We start from the raw sequence: 20,225 nt of genomic DNA, 5'->3' as shown, positions 1-20,225 counted from the left end.
AGACCAGCAGCCGGTCCCCTCCTTGACAACGCCCCTGAAGAAGCCACCTCCGGCCCTAACCCCCAACGTGTCACTGCAGAGACGGTGGCAGCAGAGGAGAAAGGAGGGAGAATGGAAACCTTGCCTACCTCATTCCACACGGGGTTCACGCTGTTCTTGATGACTTTGGTTCTCTTCTTCACTCCTGCAAGAGACACAAAGGGAGAGTGGAGAGATGTTGGCCACCCCACACCTGCCCCCCCTCCCCCGGAGTTAGGGCTGGTTTCTGAGAGAGCCCCGCTGCCTGCTGCTTGCGGCCAAAGGAGACCTCGCCAAAGCAAGGGATTTCTGAGAATCCCACCGGGCAACAAGGAGGGGCTGGTGCCAGCTGCGTGACTTCTGTCTCTCAGCTCTGGGGCTGAGAAACAGCAGCCCCACCACAAGAATGTTTTTAAAGGAAAATACCCAGTCTGTCTTTTCTTAATGACTTTGTTACCGTTAAAATAATATGTTATTATGTAACGTAACAATAACAAATTCTATTGTTAGGAAGTTAGGACTTTCTAAATAAAGTTGTTTAACTGCAAATTTTTGTTTAACCTGTAAAGGTTGAAGGATCCTCATGGAAAATGTTTTTCTTCTTAAAAACATCTAGCTGTACCTATCATATAATTCCACTTCTATGAAACTGCCAAAAGAGGCAAATCCAGAGACGGGAAACAGATTGGTAGTTTCCAGCAGCTGGGGGGAGATGGGAATGGGGAGCGAACGTTTCATGGAGATTTCTTTTTGGGGTGATGAAACGTTCTGGAGTTAGAATGATGATGTTGCCCATCTCGGTGAATATACTAAAAACCATCAAAATTGCACACTTTTAAATGGTTAAAATGAGCAATTTTAGGGGATGGGAATTTTACATCAATTGAAAATAGTCCCCCCCGCCCCATCCTTGCCTTGAAGGGGTCTGTCCGAAGAACACTGCCCCAAGGCTCACAGTGGCTGGGCCAATGGAAGGCAGAATGGTTTCAGGTAGACAAGAAGGACTGACACAGTCATGGCTGAGAGGCGACCCACTGTGCCCCAGACGGCAGCCAGGCAGAGCGACTCCTCTGGAACCCTGGGCATGGAGGAGTGAATGGAAGGCACAGAAAAGCCTAGACATGTTCAACCCTTCTGCTAAGCATCAGAACAGAAATGACTCAGTGGTCAAAGGATTGTTAAAAGTGGCCAGTCAGACACAGAACTTACATTTGGCTTGGAGCGTAAAGACCCCCTGATTCCACCTCACCTGTCCAAGAGTCTCCAGTAAGAAGCCTCTGGTCTCACGTGGACCACTCAACTTTTATAGCGTCTGGACCCTGAGAGCCCCACAAGGCCCTGGAAAAGTGGGGCAGGGTGAACTCCCAACCCCCTCTCATGGCCGGCTGCAGATCACTGATGTAGCAAAAGAATGTGGGCTTTAGAATGACACAGACCATCACAGAACACTTACTTCCCATGAAGCCTCGGGGTGGAGGTTCTCAAACTTTATGATCACAGGACATAACTCTTAAAATTTACGAAGGACCCCGAAGAGCTTTTATTTAGATGGCTTGTATCTAATGACCTTTACCGTATTAGAAATAACAACTGAGGCACTTAAAAATATTTATGTAGGGGCGCCTGGCTGACTCAGTGGGTAGAGCCTGGGACTCTTGATCTCAGGGTCATGAGTTCAAGCCTCACATTGGTTGGGGACCCTACTTGAAATAAATAAATACTTCTTAAAGTTAAAAATATTTATTTAATAATTAATCTGAAATTAACAGTGATGAACTCCATCCATGTTAACAGAAGTGACATATTTTTCTGAAAAGTAACTATAACTTCAAAAGCGAAGGAAAAAGAAAAGTGCCACTGTTTATATTTTGCAAATCTCTTTCATGCTTGGCTGGATTGTCATAACTACTTCTACATTCCATCTGTCGAGATGTCTCATTCCGGGTGACATCTAGGAAGAAAAACCCAAGGAGATACATAGCTGGAGAAGGAGGCACATTTTAATAAATTTGCAGGCAACTGAGGATATCCTTCTTTGATACTACACCAAAAACTCAATAAGTAGTATTTCCTGAAAGCAGGTGGAGGGACATTTTGTACTCTGATACATTAAAGTCTATGGTTCTGTCTTGTACTTTGAATGAATATCTTACCCATGTACAACTCATGTACATGGGTAAGATACATGTAAGATACATGTACAATATCTTGCCTTGGTTACTAAGAAAGTTTCTGCCACTTGAGTTATGTAGGGCTTCCAAAGGTTGAAACATTTGATTGCATAATATGAAAAAATCACATTCATTAGTACTACCATCACTCTCATCAGCAAAGTCATTAAATATGGAGATGCTGAAAGAGACAATTTTCTGCAATTCTAATTCTGGTTTGAAAGCTCAAATTTTATGATTGACAACAAATAATAAATGGCTGCTTGATGTGGCACACTCACTCTTCCTTTTCCAAGAAAATGTCAGTCAAATGCCCAAGTTTGAATAGGCGTTATTGTCAGTCATTCTTTCAAGTAAAAACAATATTCCATGAAAAAAAAAAAAACCCTGGCTGGTTCAGCTTGCAACTCAAGCAACCACACATGTGCTTCTTCCTGAACCATCTTCATTTTTCAGTGTGAAGCAGATGTGCTCTATGTAAGCTTCTGTCTCAACATTCAAACTGTCACAAACACATGTACTTGAGGATCAAGGTTAATAAAATAAATCATTGTGGTGCTGTATCAAGAACATTCCTCAACTAAACTGGCTTAAAAAAAAAAAAGACTGCAAATACATGAAGATTAAAAATACAATGCCAAGTATAACTTGGCACCAAGTCCATCACTAGATTAAGATACCAGCGGTTTCATCTTCCATCACTGCTGTACCATCAGTATAAATGTTGACACAATGAAAAAGGCACATAACACTTTCAGGTTATTCTGAAAATAGTTGTAGCCTTGCAGACCTGCTCGGAGAGTCCTGGGGATTCCCCCAGGGGTCCCTCTAACACACCTGAAAGAACTCTTGGGAAATTCATTGCATATCTCAGCCTCTGGTTCCTCATCTAAAAGGTCCTCATGATACCTCTCCATGGGATTTTGTGAAAATTAAACAGGATACTCAGACTCATTTGATGTGAGTTCATTTCACTTCCCCTCCCCCACACCACGCGGATGCGTCTAGTGAACTCCTACTGATTCTTCAATACCCAGTTCAGTTGTCTCCATTCTGATAAGCCTCCCCTCACTCTCTCAGGCAGAGATGGTTGACCACATAATGGAATATAGGGAAATTATGTGCTTCTGTGTCTTTCTCCCCAACTGGACTATGATCTTCCGAAGGCAGACACCATGCCTTACTCATGTCAGTAACCCTAGGATATAGCAAGGTGCCCTGTAATGGAACTCCCAGTGAGTGGACCTTTTCTTTCCCAAGTTGGCTACAAGTTCACATCATCACCAGGGGATAGAACTACTTTTCTCAAGGAATGCCATCACATGACAATAATAGTAGGGGAATGTGTAAGTGGACAGAAGGGATGAGAGGAGTCACAACAAGGAGGAGGTGTTCTGGGAGTGGCAAGAGTCATCTCAGAGTTGGACCAGGCCTGCCCTGGCTGAATCATTCTTGTGGGCCATGTTGGTGAGTCTCCAGCAGTGGGGACAGATGCAGTGTTGGAGTCGTTCAAATAAAAGCCCCTGCTGTGTGACCTTAGGTAGGGCTTATTACCTCTCTGGGCCTTAGCTCCCTTGATGGTAAATGGATAATAAGAAAAATGTTTACTTCATAGGGTTTTGAGGAGATACGACATTCAGTCTCAGTGTCTACTTCCCCTCCCCTGTCAACTTCCCATGACCTACAAGAGTAACGTGGAAAATCCCATCTGCAGCTGCTCTTGGGGTGACCACTGAGAGACATTCCTGGTGTCCTGGATGGTATGAAGTGGACAGAGTGTGCCAAACCCTGTACAAAGTGTCTTTCAAGCATTTTCCACTTCCTGCCTTTCCCAAAGTTGAGGTGAACAAAGGCCTTCAGTGAGATTTCACTAAGTCTGGTTAGAAGGATCGACTCTGAGACCCTCAGAGTAACATTAAGGGAGGGGTCACTGCGGAGCACTACAACCTCAAAGAGGGGCAGGAAAGAAGTGAAACATGAACCTGGCACATCATGTGACCCACAGCTGCCAAGGAAAAGGAAGGCATGCTGCTAATTAGGAAAGAGTTCATCAAAGAGCTCCTTCCTTGTCATGGGTTTAGAACTGTCCTTGTCCTGGATCATTAATTTTGGCCTTGAGAGATGTGGCTTTATGTGTATAATTTAATAGACTCAGTAGTTAAAGAGCCCACAGGTCATGCTGGGGTTGGGGACAGAGAACCACGTCCTTTCCCCAGATGGTTCTGGAGAATTGGGGGCCAGCCAGCCTCCATGAGAATCATGCTGTAGCCCTCAGGGTGTTCCTCCAGACTGAATGACTCAGGGAGGGAGAATGAACCTATCATGCAAGGACTCCTCTGTCCCCCATGGAAATTCTTCACTTGTTTCCGCAGGCCAACCTACCCTGACTCTACCCCAGACCAGGGTCTCTCATTGCTCGGTAGTGGTGTTTTTCAAAATGCTCCTTGGGACCCATTAGTAGGCCATGACTTCAACTGAGTGAGATGACCAATATGTCTTTTTAATGACAGAATAAAGAAGAAAATTATCAGAGTATATCTTTCACTGCAACATTACCATTAGTTGAAACTTTGGGTTATATTTTCATATACGTATTCATATGTGCATTATGTCTTGATATAAAATACACTTCTTGTTGTGGATAACAACCCAAAAAGTCTGACAATCATGCCTTAAACGAAGGTCATCAGAGAAGAATCGAAGAACAAAGAAATCTCCATCTTGGCCCTTGAGCATTGAGAGCTAAGGGGTGTGACAAGAATGATGGAGCACACCGTCCTGGTCCTGGTCCCCCACTCGGGCCAACTCTGATAAGGACCACGGCTGTGGGAAGGAGGCTGGTGAGGGGAGGAGGGTGGCTTAGAGACAGGGAAGAGCAAAGGTAAGACAATAGCCCATCCTGCCCCATCCAGCACCTGGGGTGCCCTTTCTAAGCAGTCCCCCCACATCTCCTGATACCCCGGCGACAGACATAGCCATAGCCTCGCGTGAGGAGCCACGTCCCTACCCTTCTGCTCATCACCTGGTGAGGCTCACCTGTCAGAGGCCAGGGTGCTGTCTCTCTAGCAGTCTGGGCTCCAGGCTTCACACGTACCTCCAGGCCCACCTTTCAGGGACAGGCTCCTTTCAGTGGCCCCAGCTGCTGGTTAGCCCCAGGGTGGTGGACACCCACAGCACTTACAGTGTGGAAGGGAGTGCCCTGAGCTCTGGCAGAGCCAACTGGCAATCCCCCAGCAGCCCCACATCCCCACAACATAATTATAAGGTCGCGGGAAGCAGACAGAATGCTTGTTTTCATGACACTGATGACAATGGAATCTTTGCGGCTGGTGGGATCATAGAGAAGACAAACTGTAAAGAAGGGGTTTTCAGTGAGGGGTGCACTCAGTCTGTAAAGTCAGTGGGATTTATCCCTGTCCAAGGAGGGTTCAAAGAAAAGCTGAGGGGCGCTGATTCATTTCCCAACACACCTCAAAGACCCCAAGGCCCACATGTCTATCAACAGATGAATGGACAAACAAAACGTGGGATATACAAACAATGAGCCATGACTCAGCCTGAAAAAGGAAGGAAATTCTGACACGTGCTACAACATAAAAGAACCTTGAAAATATTACACTAAAAGAAGTAAGGCAGACACAAAAGGGCAGTATTATATGACACCCCTTACGTGAGGTACCTAGAATAGTCAGTCAAATTCATAGACACAGAAAGTAGAATCGAGGTTTACAGGTGCTGAGAGGAGGAGGAATGGGCAGGTTCTGTGCAAGGGGCATGGAGTTTCAGTTGGGATGATGCAAAAGTTCTGGAAATGAATAGTGGTGATGCTTACACAACAATGTGGCCGTGTTAATGCCACTGAATTGTACATCTGAAAATGGTTTAAATGGTAAATGTTATATATATTTACCAGAACAAATAAATTTTTAAGCACGAAAAAGTGAAGCATCGCAACACTAAGACTCCGTTGCTCTCCCTAATACACGGGGACATTGAAACCCATGTAGGGGAGTGGTGGAAACGAAGGTTTATAGATATTTACTGATACCTGTCATGTGCCTGCACTGTGTTGAGAACAGAACTAATTAAAGTGGTTGCAGTAAACCAGAGCCATACTGTTGTCATGGCCAAATGAAGAAAGAAGTTGTCCCTGCTTCCTAGAGCTGAAAATGTAGGGAAGATGGCCTCGAAAGATGGCCCCCATGAGCCAGTGTCCCAGCATTCACATCCTCATATGGTACCCCTCCACACTGATCTGAGCTGGCCCCGTGGCTCAGAGTAGGCCCCACAGTTTCTGCTCTCACACCTTTGGGAGCCCTGAGTGGCCATGTAAGAAGGCTAGCTACTCTACAGGAGGGATCACGCTGGAGGCCTTGTGGAGAGGGAAGGTCTGAGGCTACATGGAAAGAAAGAGAAGTCCAGGAGTCCCAGCACCCCAGCTGGAGGGTGGTGGGTATAAAGACAGTGACAAGTCACAAGCTCTCATAAAAGTTCAGGAGGGTCTCAGAGAGATACTGGTACACCCATGCATACAACAGTATGACTCCTAGTAGTTAAAATGTGTAAGCAAACCAAATGTTCACTGATAGACAAATGGACCAGCAAAATGTGGGATATACATTCAATAGAATATGACTCAGCCTTAAAAGGGAAGGGAATTCTGACCAGGCCACATCATGGATGAACCTCAAGGACATTATACTAAGTGAAAGCGGCCAGTTACCAGCGACATGGGGAGTTACTATTTAACAGGTAGAGGTTTCAGTTGGGGATGATGAAAGAGTTACAGGGATGGATGGTGGTGATGGTTACATGATACTATGAATGAACTTAATACCAGTGAAATGTACACTTAAAGATGATTAAGGTGGAAAATTTTGTGTTATGTGTATTTTACCACGTTTTTGTTAAAAGTCCAGGTGTGAGATGGTGAGGACACAGGTTACGGGTCTGGGGCCCACTGACCAGCACCTGGGTGGGGAAGAGGGAAAGGAGAAGAGAGCAGAAGATGTCTCAGGTTCTGACATGGATGCAAGAGTGGCTGGTGGGGCCATTCGTTTGGAGACAGAGCAGAGAGAAGGAGAGGAGATGGGGTGTTCCAGACTCCCAGAGAGAGAGAGACAGGCTGTTTCTGCCCATGAGTCAGGAGACAAGATCTACTGAAAGAAGCTGCTTGGCACCTGAAGATCCTGCGGGCTGCCTTGATTACTCCACAGATACGTCTGAGGACTTGCTCTGTTTGGGGCATTCTGTTGTGACTTCATTAGAATATCCATGGGACAAAAAACAGGATAAAAATTCAAAGCATCAACACAAAACCAAAAGGCAATGGCAACTGAAAGGAGAAAAGTGTCCTGCTCTTCTCACCCTCAATTTCTCACCCTAATATCCATCTTTCTAAATCCTAACTGAAACCACCCTTTCCAGGAAACAGCTAGCCAAGAAGAGGTGGTGGCAGCTGGATAAGCTGATGTGATGGAATACACTCTGAGAGGGGTAGTCTTTGAACTCAAAAGGCCAATTAGAAGTGCAGAAGAAATCTGAAATACCTATGACAAAATATTAACATCCTTAATATATAAAGAGCACTTCGCAACTAACTAAGAAAAAAACAAACTCCTCCCCCCAAAAACTGGGCGAATTAAAAAGCAATTCAGTAAGAAATAAATGCAAATAGGTAATGACATTGAAATATCACAAATACTACTTGAACCTAAGATATAGTTAAAGAAGACTGGGAAAGCATGATAATGTTTTGTGTTAGTAAGATTATAGGAAAATACACCTTCATACTCAGCTAATGAGAAAGTAAAGCTGGTACAGATTCTCAGGAAAACAATTTGGGAAATGCAGCAAATCCTTACACACACCTTTAACCTGTGACACGTCAATGCCACTTCCAGTATTTACTCAAAGAAAATCATTAAATATGCAGACAAAGATTTCATCACCAGGGTATTTCTTACAGTGATAGTATCACTAGAGCACTGGCTATAAATATAAAAAACTTGATGTAACCGAAGTACACATCCATAGGGGATTGGTTCACTGAAATAGGGTGCAGCCCTATAATAAAATATTATGCAGACATTTTAAAAGGTGTGTCAAAGAATATTTACCGACATAGAGAAATACCCCTGGTTTATTATTGTTGAGTGAAAATATAAATATTTGAACAATGAATCTTGGAACACTGAAAAATTTAATTAAATTTTAAGAAAAGAAAATGTAAATATTTAAACATTTGAAAAAAGAAATATGGGATGGGATTACCTCTATGGAGGAAGGCAAGGTCTCTGGGTCTTCTGGTGGGGGAGGGGTGGCTGGCCAGGTTCTATTCCTTGTCCTGGGTAATATACATGGTTACCCCCTCTTCATTTACTCGTTACAGCTGGGTGTCTCAACCTTGGCACTATGAACATTTGAGGCTGGATAATTCCTTGGGTGTTGTGGGGCAGCCCTATATGCTATGGGATGTTTAGCAGCCTCTCTGGCTCCTACCCACTAGATGCCATTAGCAGACCCCCACCCCCACCTCACCCAGTGGCAACACCCCAAAATGTCTGAGAGTCAGTGCAGTAAAGCACACATTTATATCGTGTGTACTTTACTCAGATGTTAAATTTCACAACTAAAATTGCTTTTTTTGAAAAAGAAGAAAAAAGAATCTTGGAGGAAATATATCAAACTGCTAAGTTAATTCAAAGTACCAGGATTTGGGACCATTCTTTACTATTTGCCTCATACCTTTCTGTCATTGGTCCTTTTTCATATTGAGTCTATACTGTATTCACAAAAAGAAAGTAGAATGCTATTTTCAATGCTTTAAAGTCACTTTCAATGTTTAAAACGCCAGATTCAGTGAGTCTGGGACCCCGCAGCCCACCTTCCCTCTACAGGGGAGTCACATATGTCCTTCAGGAGTGTTTCCATTTTCAGAGGGTTCTAGAAGATCCCCCAGGCTCCTGCCTGGAGCCCAGAGACCTCCCCAGGAGTCAGAAGGGAGGGGAGGATGGAGAGACGGGGGAGGGAGGAGCAGAAAAGAGACCCGGACAGGTTGAGGGAAGGAAAGGAGCAGTAATGAGTCCCGTTTCTTGCTGGTGAGCCTGGGTGAAGCAGGGTAGAAACTCACCAAGCCAGCTCACAGGAGATCACACCCTCAAGGAAATAAGATGTCTGAGTGCCAGCAGAAGGAGGATCTGATTTTGCTCTTGGATGTATCCCCAGCACCTTGACCAGCATCTGGCACATAGTAGGTGCTCGATAAATATTTGTTCAGTGAAATAAATGCATAAATGGAGGGACATAAGTATTCACATTAGCTGGTGGAAAATGGGCGGGGCAGAAGAGAGGTCCAGATGGTTAAATGATATAGTTAATGAAGCTGTTCGTTCACGTAGATAATCAGGCAAAACTATCTGCTACAGCCCAGGTACTCATGGGAGTTCTAGTTCACTAATTATTTAATTAATACAAGAACAAAGGAATGATAAGTATTCATTAATAGCCTCCAGCCCGAACACTTGAGAGAGGGAAACCAGAAAGTGCCCTCAGAGTCCAGCCTCCCAGAGATCATAGTCTATTTTGGGAGGTGGGTCCTGAAATTACATCTCTGCCTGGAATGCCCTGAGAACAACTGCAGGGAAAGTGAGGCCGGCTGAACCCATGCATCTCAGGCTTCAAGTGGAAGCCAAGCACACAGCCCAGGCTGTTTTCTCTGCAAGCAGGTCACAGCCCCCTCCATGCCAGAAGGGGATTGGGCTCAAGCCTTCAAACCCCTGACTGTACATCTGAAATGTTGGAGAATTCTTAGAAACCCCTCCAGCAATTCAAGATAGGAGGGAATAAAGGTTGGCCGTGGTCTTTTTTAAAGCCTTCCCCATGATTATGATGTGCAGCTGGATGGAGCACCCCAGAAGGAATGATCTGTAAATTCTGGGTCTGATTCGAATGACCTCTCTCCCCAAGCATCCGCTCGGCCCCAGCCTGCAGCATGAACAGCCTCTGGGGTGGGAGGGGAGGAAGGAATGGCGTTAATTTCACATTTCACCAACTCCGGCATCAGTTTCTCTCAAGGTGTGGTTCCCAAATGTTCTGCATCAAGTAGATGTTAAGTGCTGAGCCTCAGGTCACTTAGACCTCCTGGATCAGAGACCAGGAATCTGTCTTGCAAGCATACTCCCCAGAGGATTCTCAGGCACGGGAAAGTTTAAGGACCATCGCCCCAGACTGCATGAGGCTCCAAGGCACCTCTGAGGGATGGCAGAGCCTGGGCCAGAAAGAACACAAACATTCCAGAGCACCCACGTGTCTCCAGTACCCAATATCCTGATGAAAAGAGGACAGATTGCCATCCCAAGGAGTCACGGCATCCTAAGTGTGAGCACAGACAGACCGTGGTGAGTGCTCTAGTAGACGGAGCAAGGTGTTGTCTACACAGAGAGAGAAGAGACTAAGGAATGCCAGGGGAATCCTGGGGGCCTCCTTGGAGACGGTGGTATTGCAGCACAGCCTTCAAAAACAATAGACTTTGAATAGTTGGGAAATGTTACAGTCTATTATGTTTCAGTTTTGCTAGGAGCTTATCAATATAAATAAATAACAAAGGGTGGGGAACACAGACACTAGGGGGACAGCAGCTGTATGGGGTTACCCAGGCCAGGGCAACAGCCAAGAGGGGCCTCGACAGAGTTGGTCACCTTCCCGACTCAAGGGCACTGACCCCTCCAAGCATTCCCTGTTGTGACCACCGACCTGGACACATAAACTTGCTCAGGTTTCCATTTCCTTATCTGCAGAATGGAGAGACTGGGAGCTACCACAAGACTGTTCCAGAACCAGGGAAAGAGATCTGTGAACAGATCCCAAAGCATCCAAGAGACCTAGGCTGCTGTAGGCCTCTGGTCTCAAGATCCTTCCAGAACTTCTTTTCCCGCCAAGGGTAGACCCACAATTTCTATAAGGGAATGGCTTAGGCACACAAGCTAGCAACCTTATCATGAAGTTGCATTTCATAGTAGGCTCCCAGGAATGTCACCAGTTAATGAAAATAGCAACGTTTTCTAAAATGTCTTCACTCACCTTTTCAAAAAAGAGATAAAATGTAAATTGCCTCTCTAGAAAGAAGAAAAGCAAAGAGTTCTCACTTTGCCAAATCGTGTCTACCATCTATGATCATTATTATTCTGGGGGGCTTGGGGACCAGATGGAGATCATGGGTCAGAGCTAAAGAGCCCCCTGGTGCCCTCACAGTTTTCAAATCACATGAAAACACCAGCCACTTTTCCTTCTACTTTTGACCATCTTTTCTGAGGCACGTATATTTTAATTCCACAAAACCACAGGATACGCTTCCTGGTAAGAGAGAAACCCCTTCTCCTCCCCTTATGTTCCTGTCTTTGCAGAACTGGGGTCCTGACTCACAGCCATTGTTCCTTCTCTTAATTTTTTTTTAAAGATTTTATTTATTTATTTGACACAGAGAGATGACAAGTAGGCAGAGAAGAAGGCGGGGGTGTGGGGGGAAGCAGGCTCCTGCTGAACAGAGAGCCCAATGCAGGGCTGGATCCCAGGACCCTGAGATCATGACCTGAGCCGAAGGCAGAGGCTTAACCCACTGAGCCACCCAGGTGCCCTCCTTCTCTTAATTTTAACATATCCTTCCTCTTTCCTTTGCCCCTCCTGAGACACCTCCTCCCACGGGAATGTCTGCCTCAAAGAGGATGGGTTAAAGGTGCACAGTGAGAAGGGGAGTTTCAAGTCCTCTGTTGCTACAGAGAGAGACACCCTCTCTTGTCCAAGCACCCCTTGTAGGGGCATGGGCTCTTTGAGACATGGTGATTCAATACGGACAGTGTTCAGTAAAGATGGGCAAACAAATGAGTGAATGAATGAATGAATGAAATCAAGACAGTTTCAAAAACACACCATCTACATGGCGAGTTTCTAAGTGATCCTGATTGCTCTCTCTATTCTGCACCGATCTTTCTTCTCCCATCCCTATCCCCACTGCCCTGTCGGTAAGGGCTCGAACTTTATTACCTCTCCGTATAGGTCTTAGGAAAGTAAAAACTGTTGACCTACTACGGGCCTTCCAGTGTTTCACAATTTCAGAGCACTATGGTGTTTACTCTGCTCGGTTTCAACCTCCCGGTCCTCCCTGCAGGGCTGAGATTTCTGTCCCTGTGCGGTGGGCTAGGGTTAGTGCCGGAGCGGTGGCCGCAGACCCGGCCGGGCGCGCCCAGAGTCGGGTGGCGCGGGCCCGGCGCCCACGGGGCTCTCACCTCGGAAAGTCAGGCTGGCGACCGGGTCACTGCGCCGGTCCTTCTTCACACTGGGGAGGTTGTTGGCCCTCACCAGCAGGCAGCACAGCATGGTTCGGCCGCCCGGGGCGCGCAGGGGCGCGCGGGTAAGACGCGAGCGGGAGCGGGAGCAAAGGGTCGGGGCACCACCGAGCGAGCGCCCGACTCCGCGGCACTCGTGCCAGAAGGGAGCTGTCGCCTTCGCTGCGTTTCCGCGGAACAGTCCCCGCGCCTGGCCGCGGCCGCGGGGAGGACACCGGACACCCGCTGGGCGGACCCTCCCCCACCCCACCCCGGCCCCCGCCCCGACCCGCCCTGCGGCTGGTGGGCAGGGCGGGGCCGGGGTCAGAAGCGCGCCGGTGGGGGCGCCGGTCCCCCTCGGCGGCTCGTCGCCTTGGGCCGGAGACGGAAGCGCCGCTGACGCGGGGCGCACAGCTGTGCCAGGCCGCGGCGACTCGGAGCCCTCCGCCCAGCTTGTCCGAGCCCCGAGCGCACCCGTGCGGACCTCGCGGGCGGCCGCGGCTCTGCACCCGGCTGCGCCCAGCCCGGGCCCGCACTCCCGAGGCGCTGCGAAACCCGGGTGAAGGAGGAATGAGCGAAGGCGGGAGGAAGGGACATCCGGCCGCAGGAACGCCGAGTGTCTGCGCCAAACTACTAGCTGGAGCGAGCGCTGGACGAGCGTGCGAAGCGACGCAGCGACACGAGGCACCCTGAGCCCCGGGCCTTGCGCCGCCCTCCCCATTACCACCCCCCTCGGGGCCCAGGCTGCCGTTCTCTTGGGCCCGAGCCCTCGCGAACCCGCCCCTCAACTTCCCCTGAGCAGTCTGGGGTCGTTCCTCTCCGCGGGCGGGGGTGTCTGTCCAAGGGATACTGTGTTCCCTGGAGCACAGAGATCCACCGGCTGCCCACTCGGTCCCCTGACACAGCTCCGACAGCACCCTCCAGGCCCCGCGCCTGTACAGAGCCTGCCATGTCTCTGGGTCAAGCCGGGGCCTAGTACACAATGGGAGTTCCTTCCAACGGGCAAGTATTGGGAGTGAAGATCACTTTAAGGCTGTTTATTATTAAAGTCTACTTGAGGCAAGATTTCACTTACTAGAAGCTGAATCTTCCCTGCTGACACCCCACACTTGAGTAGCATCCGTGCACCCACAACATCCAAATGCCTCCCCAGAGCCATTTCCTCTACTACCCTCTCCTGCCTGGGACCTCCGGTTCATTATCAATCCTAAAACAAATATGATCAGGCCTCAAAGGTTTCCCTTGTTCTTGGGATAGAGCCCAGACCCCTTACCTCTACCCGCTGGGAAGGGCCACTCCACCTCTCGCTCTGAGTCCCAGCTTCAGTGGCTTCTCCATTTGGGGAACACACAGAGCTCTCTTCCAACTTGGAGCTCTGCTGTCCCCTCTGCACACAAATGCCTTCCCCTCTCTCTTTCCAAGACCACCCCCATTCATCCTTAGGCCTCAGCTGACAGACCGCTTCCCTGGGGAAGCCATCTCTGACATCAAGGTCCAGATTGGGTCCCTCTGGCCAACAATGGGACAGCCGCACTTTTCTTCTTGGCACTCACTGCAACTGTAGGGAATCACTAGGTGCAATCACCTGTGTGAGATCTAGCTGGATGGCGGAGGCAGTGAGGGGCGAGACCAAGGCCGTTTCAGTCGGTCGGGTATTCCCTGTGCACAGTAGGAGCCGGCCTGGGGTCACCGCAGTGGACCATGGACTTGGCTCCCCAGTGGCCCTTACAGTCCCATGATGAGGTTAAGTCGATGGTTCTCCAGGAGGGCAGTACTGCCCCCTGGAGGAATTTTGGATGTAATGATTTAGGATATTTTTTTTTATTATTGTCACAGTGATTCCAGGCCATGCCGCTTTCCCCCAGTCCCTCACCCCCTGCCACCTCCTCCGGCCCTAATCTGTCAGAGGCAGCACAGGAAATCTGTAGGGAGCCTATCTAATATTTCCAGAGGAATATTCCAAGGGACTTGTACAAACATTTGGCTTGTGTCCAAGGAACAGAGGCTCCACACGTCTGTTCTGTAAACCAGAAAATCAGCAGCTGGTGGCCTGAGCCCGGGACACTTCCTGAGGCCTCTTTCCCATCCCCAACCTCCAGCTGCCCAGCCTGGTGGCCATTCACTTCTCTCTGATGAGACGGCTGACATTCCAGTGCAGCTGAGGCCTAAAGGGGGCTCCCTCCCAAGGGGACTTGTATCAGGAACGCAGTTCTCATAGACAGTGTCCTGGGACCTCAACTTGTCTCCCTCCTATGTTCTCCCCTTCTTTCACAGAAATTTTGCGTTGTCTTACCTGGACCCATGGCCAGCCAAACAGAAAGACTACATTTCCCAGCCTCCCTCCCGGCTGGACACAGCCATGATGAGACCAAGAGATGAGCAGAAGGGAACTGTCTGGGAAGGGTCACTCCTGTCCATGCAGCAGGATAGGTTGTCACGGTGAGCCGTCACCAACCATGTTGTCGAGGGGACCCCTGGAGATAGCAGAGCAACAAAACAGAAGGACCCGGGGTCCCGGAAGCCTCGTGGGTCAGAACCATACCAGCCAGGACTCCCCACACATCAACCGTTAGGTGAGGGAGAGAGACTCTTGTGTTCACGGCCCCGGTTAGTGGGAGCTCACCTGCAGCCAGGTCTGTGTCCCACCTGACAATGCAGGTAAGGACAGCGCCTCCGCACCCCAGGCCACTCTGGGACCTCTGTGATGGTACCAGCTTAGGAGCCACGGTGGGGTTGTCAGGGGGCGAGGGGACCTGTTTGGAAGCTGAGTTTGCATAGCTGTGTGCCCTGAAGCATGTGACTTGACCTTTCAGAGACTGTTTCCACTATCGCGAAATCAAGAGAATGATACTTCACAGAGCCGCTGGGAGGATTAAATTGAACAATGGCCCTTCTGGCACAGTGGCTGGCACACAGTAGGTCTGCAAGAGGTGCTCACACTCTCCTGGTTCCCATTTCATTCTAATGAACCAGTTTCGGAAAGAGATCAGTGTGCAGGGAGCAGAGACTGAGAGTGAGTTTGGCCTGGGGAGAGGGACTGAGGTTTGTGGGCTTGAGGAGTCACCGGAGGGATACCTATCTGTTCCCAGAAAGACCTAGACCATGGTGAATGTCACAGGCCAGACATCAGGCAGCGGGACCAATGCCTCAGCTCAGAAGGGGCTGCTCCAGGAGGGGCAGCCAGAGGAAACAAGACCAGGGTCCCTTGAGGCAGAGGGGATGGCCACTCACCACTGAGTCCACTATGCCCAGTCTGGAAGGACTGCAGCTGGACAGACAACTGACAACTGGAATGACCAGGTAAAAACAGTAGTGAGAGTCTCCTTGGGTGTGTGAGGTGATTTCTTAGTACCTGTACAATACATATCAGCTGTCATAATAATTATAATAAATGTATATATAATCCTATATAACAGTAATACTAAATACGTATTGAGTGCCAAGCAGTATGGTGTGAGCAGATAAATCCTGCTCCTCCGCCTCTTCCTGCTTGTCTCCTGAAAATCAAAGCTAAGACCCAAAGGAGACAGTGAAGTAGTTAAAGATGGGGTTCTGGAGCCAGAGCACACGGCCTTGATTCCCAACTCCACGACCCACCAGTGTATAACTTAACCTCTTTGTGCCACAGTTTTCTTGTCTGTAAAGTGGGAGCATACTAGTTGCTATTATATATGTTTGGGAGGAGGATCAAAGGTCTACATAAAGTACGTGGTATAAATTACAGCTGGAACGTGATGCAGCTCATGAGTTCTATGTAGAACAGTGCCTACCTCCTAGTAAGCTGGGTATCAGTTAAATATGTCTCTTTCAGACGGTTGTTGTGGGGTTTTAAAGAAACAGCTTCTGAAAATGGTACATTGTTTGTGCTTAATGAATGCCCATTCTCTCTCCTGGGGATGAATACACATTTTTAGACTCAGAATCCTCCATGTTTTGGTCCTTTGTCTTATAGGCACTCCCTGCAGCCTATAAGACACTCCCTATATGCCCCCCACTTTGACTTAGCCCCATGCTAGGTACCCCAAGCTCTTCCACCCCCTCCCCCACCTCCCCGCCCCCCCTGCTGGCTCAGGCCCAGGCCACCCAGGCTGTGGGCAGCCCTTGGTATGCTTTCCAAAGCACTTTCTTATTCATGAGCCATGGGTGCTGAGAACAACAGAGGGCGGTGAAGAGGGAGGGGGTGGGGTGAGGATGGGAGGTACTTTGACCCCTGTGTGATCTTGGCCAGGCTCCTGTACTGCTCTGGGCCTATTTGCTCATCTCTAAAGGGAAATAATATCCCTGCCCTTTGGCCTCACAAAGCTGCAGTGGGCATGAAATGAAGTTATGCAGGCACAGAGTGGGTGTCATTCTGGGATATTATAATCAGGTAGCCAAAGGAGGGGCTCTGTGGGCCCCAAGCCTAAAGGGCCTGGGAAGGCCAGATCCAGGCTCACTGGTGAGGGAATACTTCCCAGAACGCTGTTTCGTTCTGAGAGACCAGAACCTTCTGTGTAGTCATTCACTAATCGGGCCCTGACTGAGAGAAGGAGAGTGAGCCGGCCTGAATGCTGTGGGGAGGCCAAATTTGGACATGGGTTAAGAGCTTGGCCAGTGCAGGAGGTGGAATGTGTCCAGGGCTAGGGAAGGGAGGCACCGCATTCCCCCATGACTGCCTGGCAGTGACGTCCACGACTGGCAGAGCAGGGCTCCAGCCAGCCCCCTCTGGGGGCACTCACTGTCAGCAAGAGACAACTTACTTCCCTTCTCCTCAGGGAAGTGGGGAGCCCACCCAGAGGAGCCAGGCAGCAGGCAAAGGACAAGAATGCGGACTAACAACAGGCAGATGTGGGGAGGGGCTCAGTCAGGGATAGGGATGGAGGCTGAAGGGTGGGGGATGGGGAAGACTGCCCACAGACAGCCACGGAGCCAGCCGCCAGCCATGGAGCCGCACCAGCCACATCCCTGTGGGCAAAGCGCTTCAGGGGTTAGAAAGTGCTTTCCCATACATTATTCATTCTTTCCCTTCTGCTGCTAGGGTTCAGAGCCCGGCCTGGGTAGGGGGACTTCACAGCATGAGGCAAGTATGCGTGTGCTATGGTGGGGGTGAGGGGGATTGGGAGATGGGGGTTGTGATCAGGGAAGGAAAATGTGGTTGACTGAATGGGCATCAGAGGAGACAAGACCCCTGAGGACACAGGCAGGGTGAGGCGGCGGCCCCCCCTAGAGGTTCTTTGAGCATTGGACAGGTCTAGAGGATGCCATCACAAAGCCTGCTCAGCCCTTGGGCTAGGGCTCTTCCCCCGCCCCTCCCCGCCAAGAGTTGCTGGAGTAAGAGGCAGCCATTAATGTACAGGGTTTTCCCCCTCCCTCCACGGTGACACTACCCTCCTTCCCTTCAGTCAGGGGGACATTCACAGTGGGAGTGGTGCTCCCTGGAGTTGAGCACCGAGGAGCCCAAGGCCTTCCGTGAGGCCACTGGCCTGGCCTGCCCAGTGCTGAGGATGCAGCGGAAGTGAGGAGGCCCCCCATTCATGCCTTTGTCTTCCCCCTGGAAACACCTGGATAAAGTTCATGTCCGGAGGCCACTGTGGGAAACCGGTCGAAAACAGGTCAAAGCTGAATGTTAGCAAAGAAGCACAGCTGGAATGTCACCTCCCACTCCCCCTCTGTCCCTCTCCTCTTGGCGCAGGCTGCTTCCCAGGCCATAGGCCCCTTCAGGGACTCCTCCCTAAGAAACCCCAGATTTCATATCCAGGAGTGTGTGGGCGTATGTGCCTGTTAGGACACATCGGTGTGTGCTGCTGTGGACACATGCCTTGGTTCTCTAACCCTCTACCCCTTGGAACCCTGGAGATGTCACAGGCACTCCTGGGTGGACATGTGTCTGGGAATACATGTGCACATGGGCGGCTGGGAACACGAAGATCCAGGAGCTCAAAAAGAGAGCTCTGCTGAAAGGTCAGGGACCAGTCGTTTCCAGGATTTCGGGGGGGCTGGGATGAAGCCAGGTCTTTGAAGAGAAGGAAAATGACAAGTCATGGAGACAAAGAGCAAACCCATCTGGTTGGTGGGGGTTGGACTCTCACACTCTGGTCCTTCTCCCCCAGGCTGGCTCCAAACCCAAAGACTCAGCTGGGTAGCCCACAGCTCTGACTTAGCCCTGAGGGGCTTCCAGGTAAACAGGTGGGGCCTGGCCCTCACCTCCTGGAGGAAAAGTCCACTCATGACCATAGGAAGGCTTTACTCTGGGAGGTCCCATCCGGATAGGGGAGCAGGCTCCTTTGTTCAAGGATGATGAAGATAGCATTCCCCAGATACCACTCCCCAACAAGTTCCAGTCTGGTGGGAGGGGAGTGCAGAGGCGAGAAAGTTCCTAGAGGCTGGTGCTGGTGTTAGCTGGACCAGCTGCTTAATTTCTCCCATCCTGTGCACAAAGCAAGAGTAGGATCCCTGAAGAGGTGGGCGGTGCCTCTGCCCCCAGTGGCCAGGCCAGCCAACCCAGCCTGTGATAGAGAGCTGGGGCCTAGGACAGCCGCCAGGCCCAGGCTGGGGAAGACAGCTGGGCTATAAATAGGCCTGAGACCCAGCCCTCCACGCGCAGAGGAGGGGATCCCTGCAGTAGAGAGCTTCGCTGCCCACAGAAAGGAAAGACCTCTTTTAAGAGATCAGAAGAGTGAGAGGAGAAATGTGCCCCCTCCCCCAGGCGCAACGTAGCTCCAACTTGGCCTCAGCTTCCAGGCCCCAGAGAAGTGCAGTTCAACCACTTCTCTCCTTGCCTCGGTTTCCCTCTGGGTCGCCCCTTCCCCAGGATGTGGGTCTCTGAGACACCCAAAGTCAGTCTGGCCCGGCTCATGGAGTCTCTTCTCTCCCATCCCGGAGCTCCCTGAGTGGAGGTCCAGGAGGCCCCTCTCCGACCCCCACCCTCCCAGCCTGCGGGGATGCCGGCCCCTCCTACCTGCAAACACCGCAGAGCAGTAGGCATCGCTGATGTCGGTGTCCGGGGTGTGGACGTTCTCAGCATAGAGGATGAAGACCCTCAGCATGTCTGGCACGAGTTAGGGCCCCGTGCGCCCAGGGCGCGAGGAGAAGGCTGGGGAAGGTCGGGGACGATCGAGGCGCAGCTGGTGGGTCTCCCTAACTGGAGAAAGCTAGGGAGGCCGGTTGGGATCACTAGCTCCTGGCTCAGATCTTCTGCTTTTGAGGAGAACCAGGCCAGCCCCGCGCTGCTCCAGGGGGCTACACCCGGTTGCCGCCCCAGCCGCGCTTACCCCGCTAGTCGGCGGGCGCTCGGAGAACAGGGGCTTCTGCTCATCTTCCAGCCCCGCCGCCCTACCCGGGCTCAGCTGAGCTGTAATTCAATGCTCCGGCCGCAGACTCTCCCAATGACAAGGCGTTTTGCACCTGGCCGGGGAACAGCGGACGGGGCGGCGGCCGCGATGGCGGGGGGCTGGCCCACGGCTCCGGACGCCCAGCGCAGTCCAGATCTCGCTCCCGACAGGAGAAAGGCTCAGTCCCTCCCCCGACCTTCCACCCACCCCTGGCCGCGCGCCTCGCCAAGCCCGTCGCTTCCTCCCGCGGCCGCGAGTCCGAGTCCGAGTCAGTCCGCAGCTCTGAGAACCAGGTGGGGGGCGGGCGCACGGACAGCGCTTTCCGGAGAAGCCGGGAGCTAAGGAATCTCATTCACCGGCCTATTCTGGCTGCCTTAAAACCTCTGCTCCCCCCCACCACGTCT

General features: G+C 50.5%; 1 protein-coding gene across 8 annotated transcripts in view; it reads right to left on the bottom strand.

Moving 5' to 3' along the window:
• Positions 1-19,995, bottom strand: part of DYSF (dysferlin) — a gene marked incomplete at its 5' end in the record, with an annotated part of 203,465 nt that extends 183,470 nt beyond the window's left edge. For 4 of the 8 annotated variants that reach the window (XM_080813126.1, XM_080813128.1, XM_080813130.1 and 1 more), the window contains 2 exons: positions 129-184; positions 12,473-12,710. In XM_080813126.1, the coding sequence (XP_080669252.1) occupies positions 129-184; positions 12,473-12,563 (147 nt within the window). Of the gene's footprint in view, positions 1-128; positions 185-12,472; positions 12,711-19,448 lie in introns of those variants that run through there. The other 4 variants (XM_080813131.1, XM_080813133.1, XM_080813127.1 and 1 more) reach the window with 2 other exon arrangements.
• Between the last annotated feature and the right edge of the window lie 230 nt (positions 19,996-20,225).

This window comes from Martes martes (genome assembly GCF_963455335.1).
Source record: "Martes martes genome assembly, chromosome: 9".
In the NCBI taxonomy this organism is placed as follows: Eukaryota; Metazoa; Chordata; class Mammalia; order Carnivora; family Mustelidae; genus Martes; species Martes martes.
This window is presented reverse-complemented; position numbering and strand designations above follow the sequence as displayed.